The 17676-nt window shown below is 41.3% G+C and overlaps 1 protein-coding gene across 2 annotated transcripts in view; it reads right to left on the bottom strand.

The window, feature by feature from the left end:
* Window positions 1–3436: 3436 nt before the first annotated feature.
* The window catches only part of LOC136445250 (roundabout homolog 1-like), a 46667-nt gene continuing 32427 nt past the window's right edge, over window positions 3437–17676 (bottom strand). For both annotated transcript variants that reach the window (XM_066443151.1, XM_066443152.1), the window contains exons 3-5: window positions 9871–10206; window positions 4852–5211; window positions 3437–4424 (exon numbers count right to left, since the gene is read on the bottom strand). In XM_066443151.1, the coding sequence (XP_066299248.1) occupies window positions 4168–4424; window positions 4852–5211; window positions 9871–10206 (953 nt within the window). In that variant the 3' untranslated portion in view covers window positions 3437–4167. The remainder of the gene's footprint in view (window positions 4425–4851; window positions 5212–9870; window positions 10207–17676) is intronic.

Genomic DNA, 17676 nt, shown 5'->3' with positions numbered 1-17676 from the left:
ACAAGGTATATTTGGACCCCTGGTACCTTGGTACTGCAAAAAAACTTTTTATGTCTTTTTGTCGTATACATGCTAATTTTTTGGGTGGCAAGCGTTTAATGTAAGGAATAAGTGGTGTAGGTTTGCCCCCCCTAGTTTATTATGTAGTCATCGTTATAGGTCCAACTCAAAGGTACTCAATACAGAAGCATCCCCCCCCCCCCGACTGTTACCTCGGATGTGTAAGTTTGCAGTAAACACTTCACTTACTGCATATAAACTCTATTCAGTTATCTTTTCACAATGAAGTTTGACTACTTCTGCTTACTTGCTTGCTTGCTGCAGAAGCTCAAATTTTGTCAGTTCAATGTCTTCAAAACAACGTCTTAAGTTTCTACTGTATGAATTATACTGCAGCTATACCAACTTGATGTTAAACCTATGCTAACGCCAGTCCTACCTAGTTGCCTCCCTGTAAAAGTTGTACTTTGGTAATGAAGTAACATACAAGCCAATTACCCACCAAAGATCAATCTTAGGCGCAAGTTCGCAGCCTCTTTACAAAATGACCGTCGGGTCGATCCTATCTCCCCTTTCAACTCTCTAATGGAAGGTGACGCTTCCCGCGGTGGAGAAGATGGTCTGCGCATTCCAACGACGGGAAAGCAAGTCATCACCGCTGTAGTGTGTGCGGCTGAGTCCACGCTATTACCTCTGGTACGACATGCTATTCATTACGTGCGGTTGATGAACACCGTATGGGCACACTATAATGAGTTAGCTTGTCACGACATAAAGTGCTCGTAATGCTCATAGACATCAGCGTCAGGTTCCATTTAATACGCTCATGGGTACGGATTGCCCATACTAATTCAATATATCTACTCCAGTCGTTTTCAAAGGGATCGCCTGATCCATGTTCCGTTGTATCCATCAATTTGTGTAACGCAGAAAATCCGAAACATCTGTTTTGAATATGCTGATATAGTTCCTATCTATAATGAGCGCTCAATAAAACATGTACACGTCCATAACCCGTCGATTCAATGTCTATCATCAGAGTCTACACAAATAATTAAGCGAATACATTTCCATTTAAATGTGTTTGCAATATTCTATTATTACTCCATCCACCCCGGATATAATGGTTGTAAAAGTTACTTTTAATTAGTCCTGTATATCCTAGATACCCTTGCTTCGTTCAATGACCACATTTAGCGTATAAGACTGGTTAAAGATAACCCAAGCAGTATTAGGGCCCGAGTTTGAAAGTCAATTCACTTTTTAACTTCAGAATCTATACATGATAAGTTCAAACAACACTATCACAATGTATAGCGACGATCCATGATGCAAAAATATGACATCGTTGTGATGTGAGAACTCACTGAAAATTGTCGCTGGGGTTTTTGCAGGCTCGCGAAACTAAGGGGGTCATCATAAGGCACGTTTTTGCGTGGTTTTAAAATGCTCAAAGTTGTTACGGAAATATGCTTAACAGTGTTAGTAAACGTCACTAGCAAAAAGATTTCAGCATTTTTTTCTAATTTCCTTTTTTTCCCCAATAGTGCGTTGGTTGCCTTTAATAGAACTTTATCTGGGTATGTATGTATGTATGTATGTACGAACAATGTTGAGAAGTAGCTTCCGGCGAGAGGAGTTTAAAGCTCAACGCTGCAGTAGACTTATGGGTTATTGAAGACGCATGTGTGAACCTTTATTCGCCTTGCTGCTCATAAAAACGCAAAAAGAACATAGTTAGAAAGTCCATAATGGTGCCGCTTCGGCGTGCCTTTCATCTTTTTATGTACGGATGCTAGTACTTTGCAGGTAATAATGTCCATAAGAAAACAGAGCCATGTTTTATTTTTTGACAGTTGTTACATTACGGGGTCTAGCTATATGTAGAGTGCCAGACTGACATCTGGCGAATGTAGCTTGTTGATGTGTGTGACAAAGTACTCCAACATCTCGCAATTCTGTGGTGATAGATCCATTACTATCCTTAACCAAAAGAGCGCAATTCAGCCGCTATATGGAATGCATTTCGCATCCAAATGTAGAATCTGATATTCACTACCTGTATGCAACATACAATACAATAGACGGGCAAGTCAACGGCGCTAAGTAACGAAACAAACCGAAAATCATGAAAATCAATTTAATACTTGAATTATCCTGTTATTATCTAAAAAAACTGACAGGGACCTGGTCCTACACCACCTATTTCCTATCCTATCATAATATGACATGTTCAGAACATATGGTATAATAGAAATCCGCTTGAACCTACCCACATACCAAATATCAAAACAATCCATCGATGGTTTCTTTCAGTTACGCTGTCAAATCACGTGCACAAAGCCAAAAAAAACAAAATCCACTAAAAACATTATCCTTCTTGGCGAACATAATGATCTCAACATGGCCAATAAACGATTAAATTCAAAACACGTAGCTATTCTATTAATAATATCCACAGGGAGATTTGAATACTGAGAGTCTACGTCGTACAGATGGGAATGTCTTTGTTCGCCCATCTTGATGTGGAAGGACGTATTGACTGGAAGAACCAAGGACAGGAGGTTGCCTGCGGTGTAACGTCTTAAGTGACAGTTGAGTGTTGCATCCATCACGAACTGACTGGGGAGTGGGTGAGAGATCCATCCGTCACCTCGGCGTGGCGCCTGGCACAATTGGCACCGCGTCTGGTGCGGTATAAACTCGTTTCTACACCCGTTAGTTCCATGGAGGAATCGAAAATGAGTATGCAGCCTTCTTTTCGACTACAAGGTCGTGCACGATTCCGACTACAAGGTCGCGCACGATTCCGAGAACGCATGCGCAGCGACATGTATTGTGGGTAATATGTCAAAGGTGAAGGCCCGGAGACATAAACAAAACACGTCTAGACATAGCTATCGAAATAGAGACAAGCCAGCGGCCTACACCTTTGACCTTGTTCATGCGCACTCAGAATCGCGAACGACCTTATTGTCTAGTTCTCCGTCCTGTTTTGTGTTATAAAGCATTCGACATGACCCAGAGATATCATAAAACTCAGAGCTGATTCAGACACAATTCAGAAATAACTCACATATAATTCAGAGATATCACATGGATAACTCAGAAATGACTCAGAGATAATTCAGAGACAACTTAAAGATAACTCAAAGATAATTCAGTGATAAACCAGGATAACTCAAATGTAATTCAGAGATAACTCAGAGATAATGAAAGCTGAGTGATAAGTAATTGCACAAGGACATGATTGTAACCCTGGACAGTTATGAGAAAAATAGTATCATAGAAAGATATAAGAAATTATTTAGTGTAGTGCGGTTTGCTGTGCTTTCCATGTCCATGTTTTCTTACCGAAAAAGACCTGTCTTTTATGTCAACAAGTGTTATGCAGTTCCCAAGTACAAAACTGAAAGAAAGATACTATTGTCGCATATATATCATAATTAATATTTATTAGCTTCCATCAAGTGTCATCAAAATCGCCAACGGTCACTAATTAGACGGATATGGAACAGACCACCAACGAAGCACAATATTTGACGAACAAGGAATGCATCCAAACGCATCTTCACAAACACAGCATTGAAATACCAACGCCACCACAAGATGCCAGCATTGACAAGTCTTTTCCCCTTGCAATCGACAATGACTACAACTTTAAGAACAACAAAGCTAGAAAGTAGTCCACACCCTCAAATAAACAGAGGGGGTACATTGTAGATTGCAAGTTGACTGAGAGTGATATAGCAAGACACCGCAACTAACAAGGCACAAGTGCAACCCTTGCTCACAGAGTTTCTTTTTATCAAAGACACTTCGAAAAAAGTGCGCGAAAAATAAAGGACGATGCTCTCGAGTGTCCGGTTTCGTAACGACTATTCGTAATAAGTCGTATGTCGTCGTATCTTTGTCTTGTTGAGTTCTTCTCCTCTCCACGAAAGAGAAAATACACCTCTTGACTGTGGATGTTGTTTCGATCGTTCACTCGGGATTTGGTCCAACCGTATAAGCCATTTCACAGTTTCAAGTGCGCATGTACAGCGTAGTGCATTTTGGTCTAATGTCCAAGTTCAAAGGCCTTAAACTTTGAGCTTAGACCCCAGTGCATCACACTGCGAGGTGGCTTATTGTTGAGAACGTATTGCCACCACTGTACGAAAGCGGTCACCGATAAACCTCGACTTCTCTGCTTTGCTCCAAATGTCTGTGTCTGACGACGTCTCGTCTGATGTTTGTCTTCAGGATTTTGGTCCCGGTAGCTTTCTTCCTTCGACATAAGAGAAACCCCACAGCAAGCAGTAAGAGCAGAGAAAGAGCTGTCACTGTGACGATCCCAACAGTCACCAAGGTGCTGTAGAAGTCATTGTCTATTTCTTCACCCTGTTGGTACACGTCGTTTGGTGTGGAGCGGTCTCTGTCAACTGTAGGTGTAACAAAGAGAATGATTTAAGCGTTGCCCATGCATCACAAACTACCAGCTATAAGGCATTTAAGACAAATTATTCCTGCACAAAGAACATCAAGGATTACTCGTATTTCACATAATCATGTTCTAACATGTTCAAGACATAACGTTACATCAAATTTTAAAGGCAGCTTTTCTTGCCGCCAAAACTGGAAACATTCTAATGAACAAAATCTAAGTTCGGCACTCCGGACCAAAACAAGCTGATTTGTAAACACATCCCAGGTTTTCAACTCGTTCGTACCACACAACAACTTACGATTTGCACACGATGTGAATATCGCTAGGTCATGCGTTAAGGTAACTCATAATGTAAAGATATGGCAAAAAACAGTTTGAATTGTTTGTCATTTTGATTCTATAATAGGAACCTTTGACCATACCAACTATTGTGTCGTCAGGTTCCGTTTCCGGTCCGGGGGCCGTGATCGCCTTGACCTGCATCATGGCGACCAGCACGCTCTTGTTGTCTTTCATCCCACTCGGCACGCCGTTAGTCGCCTCGCACGTGTACACCCCGCTGTGCTTCTCACCGAACCTCAGCAGGGTCAGGTTCAGCCGCCCGACCCGCTCCCTGTGCGACGAGGCGTCTGAGAAGGTGGATTTGAGGGAGGAGTAGTCGCCATCTTTGTGCCAGGAGAGAATTGGGGGAGGGTTGCCTTCCGCCAAGCAGTCTAACGTCACATTCGCGTTCTCCAGGACCAGCTGCGGCGACTCCGAGATGTTGATGATCTTGGCAGAATCTGAGAAAATGCACAAGAACGTAGATAAGACTTTGTCAGCATTAAGATACATCCTGAGAGAACACGGAGGAATCCCCTGTTATAGACATGATTAAGTGGCATGGCTATTTCTGCTGGTGGATATTGTCAACATCATAATTCATCATGAAGGTAGATTCCAGAGAATCCAGAATGCGGCCTTATTGAGATATAGAAAGTTAGTAATCAAGTTCTAATGCAATGACAAAACTCTAACGTAGATTTCAAAACCGATGATTTTTTTGCTGCAGTACCATAAAAATCCCCTAGGAGGTATCTACCTGCATACAGAATATGATAAGTATCCTGCAACAGCTTCTCAAGTTATGCTGTTCCAAATAGCCAACGGGTGTCACATTATCGAAGTTACAGTGCACTAGTGATCTTGTTCAGCCGAGAAAATATGAGATAGGCCAATTAACCTACTACTAGTGGGTTTTCCATGTAGTGAACGTATAGATCGATGGCCCAGTAGAGTCATAGATATCCTTATTATCCTTCCATTTGTGACAAGAGTAAGATTTGGACTTATGGACGACTCCTAGCAGATGATCATGATTGAACGCGGGTATAATATGTGATCTTATAGGATCTCTAGGTTACCGGTCATAACTACTCATGATCACCAGCGGTAAAATGTAAAAATACAAGACCGTCAAAAGTCTGATAGATAAAGTATAGTGGCTGTAAAATACACACACCTGTGTGCTTGTATTTCCCAAAACGTCCTCTCGTTAACAACGATGAACATTTACAACAGATTGCCCCTCCATCATCAAATAGCTTTATATGAAGCCAATGGGCCGGAAGATAGCTGTCAATAACACTCAACGTTTCCCTAATGACATAATGCACGGTTTTTAACTCCATCGCTTCCCGGGGAAATGTTATGCCGGTCTATTGTATCTTTTGAAGGTAGCCATCTTCAATTTATATTATAGATGTTGTCTCCATAGACGTTATCAATCCCCTAAGACGGACTCCCCTTTGCATGCTGCTGTGATTCCATCTCCATTAACGCACGACCCATGTGTCCTAAAGAGACGATTAGTCCTTCTCCTCTCTTCCTTTGAGAGATTACAATCAAAGCAGGGAGCGGGGTCGTCATCCTGATTTCAGCAGGCGAGCTTTGTTGTCTAAATGGCGGGGGATTTGCGCCGGAGATGATAAAGCGGGGCGGCGGATGCATAAGAAGTCGGAATCGTTGCACGGTCTTTATCGACTGTGAGGCAATTTGGGCTGGTAATTGCCGTCAGTCTAATATGGCAACCGGCTTAATCCCCAGTAATGAGTGGAGAACATTCGATTCATGGTGCACCAATAGACAAAGTTTGAGACGCATCCAACAATCTACAGTTTCAAACTACGTAAGACGAAAAGTATTACCTCTATACATTATTTCTGTAATGGCTATAAGAATTAGTCTCAATAATATGTTGGGAAGATCATGACAACGTCGGATATCTTAAACGGTACAACAAGTGGTATATTCAAGATATCTAGCAGTTTCGAAACTACGTAAGACAAAAGAATTACTTCTGTACATTACTTCTGTAATGTCCGTGGTTATAAGAGTTAGTCTCAACAATATGTTGGGAAGATCATGACAACTTCCTATATCTTTAGGTACAAGGACTGGTATTCAAGATATCTAGCAGTTTCAAAACTGCACAAGACGAAAAGCATTACTTCTGTACATAACGTCTGTAATATCCGTGGTTATAAGACTCAATAATATGTTGGAAAGATCATGACGGTCTGTAAATATCTCAACGCACAATAATTGGACATCTAGAACTGAATGTATCCCGATGCACATTAATATTGATAAAGCCTTATCCTAAAGATGTACCACGCGACGATCTAGACACAGTTGGTTAGTTAATTGACTTTGGAATGGATTCACGTTCTATCTATCTCTACGTGCATGCATCAATCTTAAAGCTAATCTTATCGCCGATAATTGAAGCTGCCTGTTACAAATTTGAAAACATGGTAAGAATCATTCATCTTTAAAAAAACAAGGACGCAACCCCTACAAAACAGACCTTGCATAAAAATAAAAAAACATCAGTCTGATAAAACTTTTTTTCTATCTACGTTATGCCAATGTACGTGTTGGTTCTTACGGCCTTGTGCATCATGTATCTACCCTAACCCATGTATCTATATTCAAGCTGATATTTCTTACGGTTACGGTACGGTAATCATAAATGACGAAAGACAAGTTTTTGAACACGAAGAATCAAAACTAAGCAATACATCTCTTGGGTTTTATCTATAAAAAAATGAACTACAAGAAATCTCATCATCATGTTGAGAGTGACTCTCCTGTACCTTATTCTACAGGTACGCCGAATATAACGGGAAACACCGTCGACCTCCCAAAGCGACGATCCGTTTTATACCCTAGTGGGTTCCGGCGGCCGACTTTTAGATTATTTCAGGTTATTTGGGGGCATTAACCTCCTTGTGTGATGGAGGATCTGACAGAATCCCTGAAAGATAAATTAGGCAGGTATGATGGATTCCGTTATAGGATTAGCTTACCTGATGAGGTTATCAGGTCGGGCACTGATTGGGAGGTATGGACGGGGATTCTAAATATAGCCAGACAAAATCCTTCGGGTCCGGGAAGTAACATCAACTGTTTACTCAGTTGCATTAAAAAAAGTAACCAACAAAAGTATAACCAGGCAACATTATATATTTTACTTTGTTTTGAAACTACAACATTCGTCAAATAAGTGTATTCACGTTTGCCCCCTCAGCTCATAGAAAATGATTGTTTTCCAGTATTGTAAAGTAGTGTCATTTGGCGTAAGTCATTTCTTCTTTTTTTAGATAAAACACGATACTTTATACTACGTTAAAAAGTGAAGTTAGTTTTCCAAGCAGATGTAGGGATCCGGTTCAGTCTGTTTGCATGCAACATTCAGTACATATTTCTAGTAGTGCATCATTTCCACTCTTCGCCTCCTACTACATCTGCTTGAATATTAGTGCCGGCAGCCTTACTGACGCCCAATCCGCGCAGTGATGACAGAACGTCTCATTACCCTAACGGCGCCCACCCATCGCGCCTGCTCCAACCCATTTACTCCTCGCTAACTTAATTTTGACACTTTCCGTGACCTGGCGGCTCCAGCCGTGTTTATTAGTATTAGACGCCGTAACGATGACACTTTTATTACCGTCCCGCAGCCTTAAGGGTTAATGTAAAGTTAAAGTGAATGCCAGGTACAATGATAACTTATTTATGTTATTACTCATAACCGGCGGGCTGTATCGCTACGGAAATAAGTTAACTTTTAGCTGTTAGTACGTGGTGCAGACTAGTTGGAAGAAAACTTTCCTGTGACGTAATCAATGGCAATAATATGCCAATTTTATACTGACATCCCGATCAATTTGAATCCTCAAAATTCATCATCATCATCGTTACTCCCATATAGCCCCATCGGGGGCAACGTAGGGGAGTGTTGAGATCCCGGGCTAGGTCGGACAGGCCTTCAGCCTCGCACGGAATGACTCTACGGTGGGAACCGTCACAACCGTGCCAGGCAGGGCATTCCACTGCGGAATGGAATTAACATGAAATACTCTCTGGAAGCGCACTTGTGGACGTCCCAGACGAATTTGGGAGGACTATGTCTTAAAGACACTTAGAGACCTAGGGGCCACTAGCTGCAGAGCTAACTGGAGGTCCTTAGTCTAAAAAAGAACATTCCGGAGACAGAATTTTGTCTACAGCAGCCACAAGTCAGCACTTGATTGATTGGTCATCTGCGTCTGTACATATAATTATGGAAATGGAATAACTTTAATTCCACCACAATATTAAAGACCGGACTGATCACATTTTTGGCGCGTCCTTTGGGCAATCGGGTGCTAAGTTGTCCATATCGAAAGGACTGGTCGAAAAGCTGGTGAGTCTAGATGTACATGTAGATCTTTATTTTAATCTGTATACCGGCCTGGTATAGTCACTCTTCGGTTTAACACGTACATCGCTTTTGCACTCTTATTCGTTGGCTTTAATGTTAAGCTAAATCCTTTTAATGATATAAAGTTTTGCATGGTCCATTTTTATCTGCAGTCCCGCTTCCCATTCATACTTTTCAAATACATCATACGGTATATCCTGAGGACAACCTATGGTGGCCCTAAACAACTGCGTCGTCAAATTGAACTGCGTAATGCCAGAGTCATCAAACGTGAAATACGTTCAGTGCCATTTAGATATATCAAGTTAATAAGTTATTTTTAGTATCGGCTATATATATATATATACGTCACAATTCATCCAATTTCCATATTTCCATTACATTATCAGTAACGTTTATGGTGTTTGAGGACTTTTATGGCTATATTTGTTATCAAACATTACATTGATCATCACCTTTGTTTCATTTTGTCATTTGTATGATGCGTTTTATTGTTCATTAAGTCTACTACACAATTACGGGAAAATCCATATTTCAAACAAGTTGCTCATGTGGAAAGGTTATAATTACATGAACGTCGGAACTTAGACACATTTCTCTTAAGATAAAAAATGAAAAACTCGTAAAAGATAAAATTTCCTGAGGTCTGCGACTGTTTAATAGACCAACAGCAGAGTAACAAATAAATACTCACAGAACACTTCAAGAAATAAACTGGCGACTACAATTCCGCCTCTGTGGTGCGCATGGCAGGTGTAGTTCCCACTGTCTTCCCTCTTCACCGCTTGAAACGTCAGCACAGACGTCAGAACGTCATCACTTTCTGTGTAGGTCATGACGTCCATCCATTGGCCGTTACCGTGGTGTTGTTGATTGGCCGTTCGTCGTTCCCAGAGTTGTAAGCCGTCTCTTTTCCATTGGACGTCCTGTAGCAAGACGCTGGAGTGTCTCACCGTGCAGTTCAGTGTGACCAGGGTGTTCTGCATGGCGTGGAGGGGGCTCGGCTCACTAAACTCAACCTGAGGGGGAACTAAAGAGGGGAGAGTAGGTTGTTAGTTAGAATTCACACAGATCTGATAGGGATAAGGAATAAGAAATATAATACTGGAGCTAGTTAGAATGTAATACCAATATCATCACTAGTGTCAAAAGTCTAGCCACTGTTGCAGTGATTGCACAGCGGTGAGGCCCAAGAGCTATAGAAGTGGAGATGGGCGCCGCCACCTAACCATTATATGACGTGAGAAGGACTGTAACTTCAAGAAGTATCAAGCAGAATATTATTCAGAAGTGCTGGCAGCATCGCCGGCTACAGTGGGGGGTGTTCCAAAATTCTTGAAATTGCATCCGATACCACTTCATCATCGCACCAGTACGGGAAGATGCTCGTTTTATGACACTCTCCACTCATTGACAGGTGATACACAGACATTGGTCTATGCAACCAGACACTATAGATGAAATAATGGGTAATTGTCCTGTAATTTGCATATATGGCTTCTATACTAATTATGAAAAAATAGATGAAAGATTTGTTATCTATTCGGAAAAAATGCAGCCTTCGTCATTATCCCAATCAGGGTTTCAATGCCAAAGAACGAACGGGATAGCACTGCATTTATAGTGCTTCGCAGTTCTTTCTGCTCTATTTCTTCTCCTGCGTGACGGGACACGAGTCATTGAGTTTGTCCATCAGCTCATGTGCGATGTCCTTGTTCATGAAGGTTATACTTTCCCTGTGGGGTTTATACATTGACAACGATTTACACACTTATATGGCTTTTATCCGCTCAATCAGAGATATCGTCGCCAATTCTCTCTATTTCTGGACGCCCCAGGTATATGGAGTGTAAATTGTGAGGGTTAGGTCTATCAGAGCCTGACAGAATGGTATTACCACGCGGGGGTGAGGGATCGATTCCTGCCGTACCGCCCCGCTAGAATTATGAGCCAGATGCACCATGTCTCGATTTAACAGTCATAGATTGGCCCTGTGTACGTCATATATGACGCTCCTGAGGCAGCGACTGCTATTGCCCTAATGGTAGTGTTTAAGAAAAGGTGTGTGTGTGGTGGTGGGGGGGGGGGGGTGAATAGCTGTCTTGACTGAACTCTTATCATTTGGGTGAAATATCTTTCCCACAAGATAGTCACACACAATGAACGATTTTCTAAATTTCTTTTGTATATGCTACCATTTCTTTTTAGATTTCGTTGATTTTTTTTGCATACTTTTTGCTATTTTTAACATATTCTGTCATCAGGCCCAAAGATCATAGAACACACAGCACCCAGATATAAACTGAAGAAATAAATGCTTATCTATTAGAACAAGTCTTTACGTTTTTAATCGAATCAATCATTTCTTAACCATTTTTGACGGTACGTAAAGTGTGTAGAGTTTTTAGAATGTGCCAGTGAATCGTTGATCGAAGTGTATTCATACATGAACGTCTGATCAATGAAGCGACTCGAGAAATCTATTCTTCCAATTTCAGCAAGTATGACTTGACACAGAGGTGTGTATATCTACATGTATGGTCAATAAAGGATCCTAGAAAACAGATCGAATTCTATCGACTTTACCTCGTCATGCAAAAAAGAGGGCAATCCCTCTGGAACCAAAGGGACAGTCCAACAAGCAGGAGCTTATAATATGTTAAGCCTAGTTTCCAGGATATTATACATGTACCATACGTGATACGCCGTAAGAAAAGACACCAGTACACCTATCTATGTATTGCATAATCGGTATACAATACAACTGCCCTTCTGCGTAACACACGAGCTTCGGAGGCAGGTGGTTATGTTACATCGACATCGAGTGTTTCACCAAACCAAATCTGTATCTCCAGACGTCTTTGAAACCTATTTGGCGTACTTGGTGACGGTAGTTCTCAGAAACCTATATCTGTATAAAATCTAGAAACAATATGTGAACATTATTTGCAGTGAAAGATATTCTCTTTACGCCATTACGAGAGTTGACCTAGGGCTTTAACAATTGTGCCCGGCGCCGATATTGGTGATTCACTAAACCTGACCCGTTTCCCTCTTTTTATCACATATGCACCAAGCAGATCCAAATGAAACGTTGTTAAATCAAAAGCATTTTATGGCGTCTGTCTCTGGCAATGACAAATGGGCATCGGTGCGTGTCAACTGCACCGCCGTGCGTGTTGGGACTTGTGTAAATCAGTTCATGAAATCTGATCGGTCAGCCGATCCAGCTCCAGAAGGTCCAGGGGTCTAGGTCTGGTCAGACCATGTCCCCGAAACAAGTGCTAAACACAGTTGTTAACCTTTAGCCCTCTGACGTAGACATTCGGCACCTAATTCCCTATTGGTTACAGAGTTAGGCAGCAGGGAGAAAGTTAATTCACTTGGCAATGTGTCCATTTTGACTGAAATTGAAGACAAAATTAGAATGGTGAAAATCAAACAAACATATGACAGAAGTTGTAGAACAAATAACATAATTCTTCTCAATCTTTCCTTAATCTTACCATATTCGTGATACCACTTGTGAAACTGACAGCAATCTTTTCTTGAATCTTTTGTAAAGGTTAGATGTTCACTCTAGCTTATACTAATCCCACACTCAAGCCAAGTTGGGATAACGGTTTCCTATATCTGGCATTTGTGACTATCTATTGAAAATGTCATAAATCCATTAGAAGGACGGGAGACTTGCCAACTAGTCTATTGATTGCCACGAGCACGTAATTGAAATCCCTTTCATATTATAGGCATAATAGCCTGCGGCGTCGATGGTGAGAGATTGGTCACTAGAGGGTTAAAATAAATGTCAATGTATTTGTCTGTCAGCCGTTCGAAGGTTACGAAATTATTGCAAGATGTGGCTGACGAAATGACTCATTTTGAGGAGTTGGTGCTTCTGAGAGGGGGTTTTGTTCAACGGGAAAATTAGATTTTCTATCCAGCGCAGAGAGCCTTTTTTCCTTGAAAGATATATGAATAATAGAATTGGGGACGATGTGTGCTAGAAACCTCACTCAAGGTCTACTCTGTTGCAATGTGTCGCAATTTATAAGTTCAACCAGTTCTGGTTGCGAAGTTAAACATTTTAGGAGAATCAGGCAAAGTGACCTGGGTGACCTAGGGGTCAAAGGTTGACTGTAACCTGTAGATTCAACTTCCTCTAATTTTTCTCTGACCCGGCAAATTTTTTAGCCGGTCTTGGATGCCAGCTTTGATATCTACATTAACGCTGGAATTGTGCTGCGGGTAGTTAAATCTAGAGAGGTGAGTTTGGAACTATTTTTTCATGTCGTTTAAACTTCAAAGGCTTTTATTCATGAAACTGTAACATAGTTGCGCTGGTATGACATCCGTGAGAATTTCACTTATCATTCAACTCAGATGGTTTCATGGTTATATCAAATAACGCGTGACAGGAAATTTAAAGGCCTGAAACAACAACGAATATTAGGAGTGAGCTGTAAGGGTTTGCTGTCAAGCGAAACTTCGATAGTTCGAGACGAAGTCTCTGGTATCGCCCACCCCACCCCCAATGCGCGCCCGTGCAGAACCCACATTAATGAACGTGGAATACGGGCGTGTTTACCTCCTGTTGCCGTTTGTAACTACTTCTGCTGAGCCGATAGAACCCATGCATTTCTGCCGACAATTTACAACCATTAGACCGCACTGCAGGAGTAGGAATATGCGCACACACTCAGCCAATTTGTCCCACTCTTACAACCTGCGCACGTCCCACTCATCAGGTGTTTCTTCGGGTAATTTCACGGTCTAGAACTAAGTGATTGTCACGGAAATACATCAAAAGCAGACAGTTTGTTGATGCTGCTAATGTATTTATGGCGATTTCTTTAACGACTTATCAAATATCTTGGAACAGAAACTATTAAAGAAGGTCTAGGACGTTGTTACCGGGGCCCAAAGGGTTGGTTTATAACAATACCCAGTAGGCGGTTTTGCCTGATAAACATTGTAACCCAAGAAGACATCAGTTCCTATATATATCGTGCTATTTCTTTGACTACGCTGCCTTGATGAACAGAAATCAAAATTGACGAGGCTTTCCAGTGATATAGAGGGACCCAATCGTTTTAAGAGGCCACTGAGGACCTGGCAAGCATTGTGCAAATAGGAGCGGCATATCCGATAACATATGGTCCCCTTTGTTTGTGTTCGATGTAACATAAGTGGTTTATCTCCAGGGAGCATTTTCCCTGCGACTACTATTCAATTTTGATGTCGTAAAAATCGTGTAACGGGGAGGGACGGCTTTTCCACTGTAAAAAACATATCCATCGTAACTTACGTTATCATATTGCCCTTAGAAACTGAATGTTTTTGGAACAGCAATGGCTTGGCTTCAAAACGTTTACAGCGTTGAGCTCGAGCATGTTCAGAAATGGGTTTCTCATAAAGCGTAATAGAGCATCAATGTGTACCCGTGGTTTGACGATATCTCTCTACACTGCGTCGATAGAGGTCCACTTACAGACTGAAGTAGAAAGTCGTGCCCACTTGTAGAAAACGTGATATCCTATATGACGTGCGAGCATGCGTCTCAATTGGCCACATCTGTGGAGTTAGCTTAAGTGTAGCTCGGGGACCATCCTTTTTACATGCAATCGAATCAGTCAAACTTCGTGTGTTTCCCCGGAGTTCCTCGAGCGAGTCGTGGTTTATAATGGGCGAGGTGTGGGGAATATGTAGAAACTCAGCCCTCATTTCCAATATCCTGCTGAAAATTCGCGATAACGGCATCAATCTTGGTAGGAGGGAAAATACACAGCTAGTTATGAACAATATGATTCTTTTGAATTGCAATATTGAGATGCGGAAAACGCCATAAATCTACTGTCAATGTTGATATTTCAGTGTTGGAGACCACGAATGTTTCATGCTCAACTTCCGCAGATGTCCATCGGATGGCATATTTCTGTTTGACCGCGGTTCGAATCATGTGGCTCGGAGAGACTGCTCTCCATGCAGAGGAGTAAGTCCGACTGGTTTTTGACGTGTTTTCAGGCGTCTTTGTCGGGCTTTCTACTTTGTCATGTTCTTGTCTCTATAACCCACCGTTGGGTTCTAGAGTGTGGGTTATAGAGAGAAAAAAACATGACAAAGTAGAAAGCCCATCACAATCGCCTAAAACACGTCAAAAACAGTCACTCCTCTGCTTGTAGAGTACGGAGAGACATGTGACAGTCTGCAGTACCAGTTCCATATTTGTATCCTGGTCACTAGTCGATCTCTCCCTGGGCTGTAGGCTAGGTTTCCTCGGCTCTGTAAGCTTCTATCCCACCTAGCCAACTAATCAAGCGCACCCCGCTGATTTTTTTCCCGCCTGAATTAATTTAACAGCCATATCATCGGGCATATAGCTAAGAGTCTTTCTCAGGAGGGCTGTAGCACTATTTCCTTGGAGGCATTGTGGTTCTGGTGCCGAAGAGCTAGCTTGTGCAGGCCCAGACGACAGTTTGAATTACAGGTGACGTATTTGGCACGTTCACAAAGTTTAAGATTCCGGTAGATGTTACTTGGAGGTAAGAGTCAAGGGGTCAGCGCAGATGTTATGAACCGACTGCTGAGAAAATCCATTTCTAAGTTATTTGTTGTGTCTCCGGTTCCCTAATGGACCTAGCGTGTCACACACACGCACCGGGCCATCCGGGGATGTCAATGGATTCAATCTAACTGCCCTGTGCATGATTGGGTAGGGCACATAAACGAGCAGCTTTAGCTATGATTAAAGTGAAGGTCGCTGTAGAGACGTGCTTTGGTGACGTTAGCGGACAGTCACTGCGTATTTATATACAGTTAACTTTGAAATAGGCGAGTTGCCCTTGAAATAACATTTCTGCACAGTTCGTAACTATTAAAGGTTCCGTACAGCTGTGATGAAATATTGCTGTAACTTGTTTGGCTTTCGTAGATTGTCCTATAGATGGAAACCTTTGTTTTCCCCCATTGCAAAGATAACATTATTACATCAATTCGATTAAGCCAATCAGATTCATCGATTAAAACCGAGGTGTAGGATACATACACCTGTCGCGTTCCAAACGAACGATTTCATTGGATTCTATTTCCCCACGAGATCGACTATACAGTATTTGCCGGCTATTATTGGGTAATGACATATATATGAATGTTGCTTCTAAAAAGGTCGATAGTAGTTAGTCAAATAGAGTGGTCATAACAATATCGATTTTTCAGGGATGATTGATACCGGAGCAATGTGGGTGATAAAGACGTGAGCTGTCACGGGAGATTGGTCCGCAGCTGCCGGGCAGTCCCCGTGCCCGATGCCTTTTTGTGGACATTGCCTGCTTAAAAGACGGGAAAGATGATAAGACACCGGGAAATGTTTAGACACGCATGTCTAGACTAGTGTGGTAGGCAAGGTCTGTACTATCTTCTCCACTCTTTTTATGTGATGTGATTTTGAACGTACTGAATCAAAATAAACTTTGTACAAAATAAATCTAAGAGCCGGAGAACTTTCCTAAGAAAGATCATCCATTGTCTTTTGTCAATGAACTGTGAATGTTTGATTTATTGTTGTGGTCATTGCCTGCTCAAAAGACGGGGAAAATGATAAGACACAGAGGGAGGGGTTAGACACGCATGTCTACACCAGCTTGGTAGGCAATGTCTGTACTATCTTCTCTACTCTTTTTATGTGATGTGATTTTGAACGTACTGAATCAAAATAAACTTTGTGCAAAATAAATTTAACAGCCGAAGAACATTGCTAACAGAGATTGTCTTTCGTCAGTGAGCTGTGAATGTTTGATTTATTTTGTGCGATTGCTATTATTAGTATGACCTTAATTAACACAGCAAACTTTATTTCTTCAGTTGGTTTGTTGATATTGCCATATTGAGTTGGACGTCTTTTCTTTCTTTTTGACTTCTCACGTTCATAGGTTGAACTTTCACTTTTCCATTGTTATCATTATTATTCCATTGCGTGAATGTTACAGTATTGCTATTATATTATATTATGTGAATGGCTAATATGTGGACTAGCAATATCAATAACATATCTACTCATATATGTACATGACAGTAATGAAGTATACATAAATGTATATAAAACTCGTGCACTAACTCTTTACAATTGCAATGGGAGCAATTTATTTGTGACAAAAATTTGATAATCGATTATCATTTCCAACACAATGTTTGATTTTTGTTTAAAATTATCTATATCATAATCATGCTCTAAGACTGACATCTTTCATCCACTTTGTAATTGATTTTCCTGGCTTTTCAAACACCGTTTCCAATCACACGTCTAGCATGTCTAGGGGCGAGATTTATAGCACTTAACGATATACAAGTCGTACCTTTCCCATCCAACAGATATCGTTTAACGCTATCAATTTGTTTTGTGATGTAGATAGCTGCAAGACGAGTGGTAATTTATAGCCTATCTTTGGACACGAAACAGTATGGAGTAATGGTAACCGCGGTCTTTTCTCAGAATCCAATATCC

This window comes from Branchiostoma lanceolatum, chromosome 11 (assembly GCF_035083965.1).
Source record: "Branchiostoma lanceolatum isolate klBraLanc5 chromosome 11, klBraLanc5.hap2, whole genome shotgun sequence".
NCBI lineage: Eukaryota > Metazoa > Chordata > Leptocardii > Amphioxiformes > Branchiostomatidae > Branchiostoma > Branchiostoma lanceolatum.
This window is presented reverse-complemented; position numbering and strand designations above follow the sequence as displayed.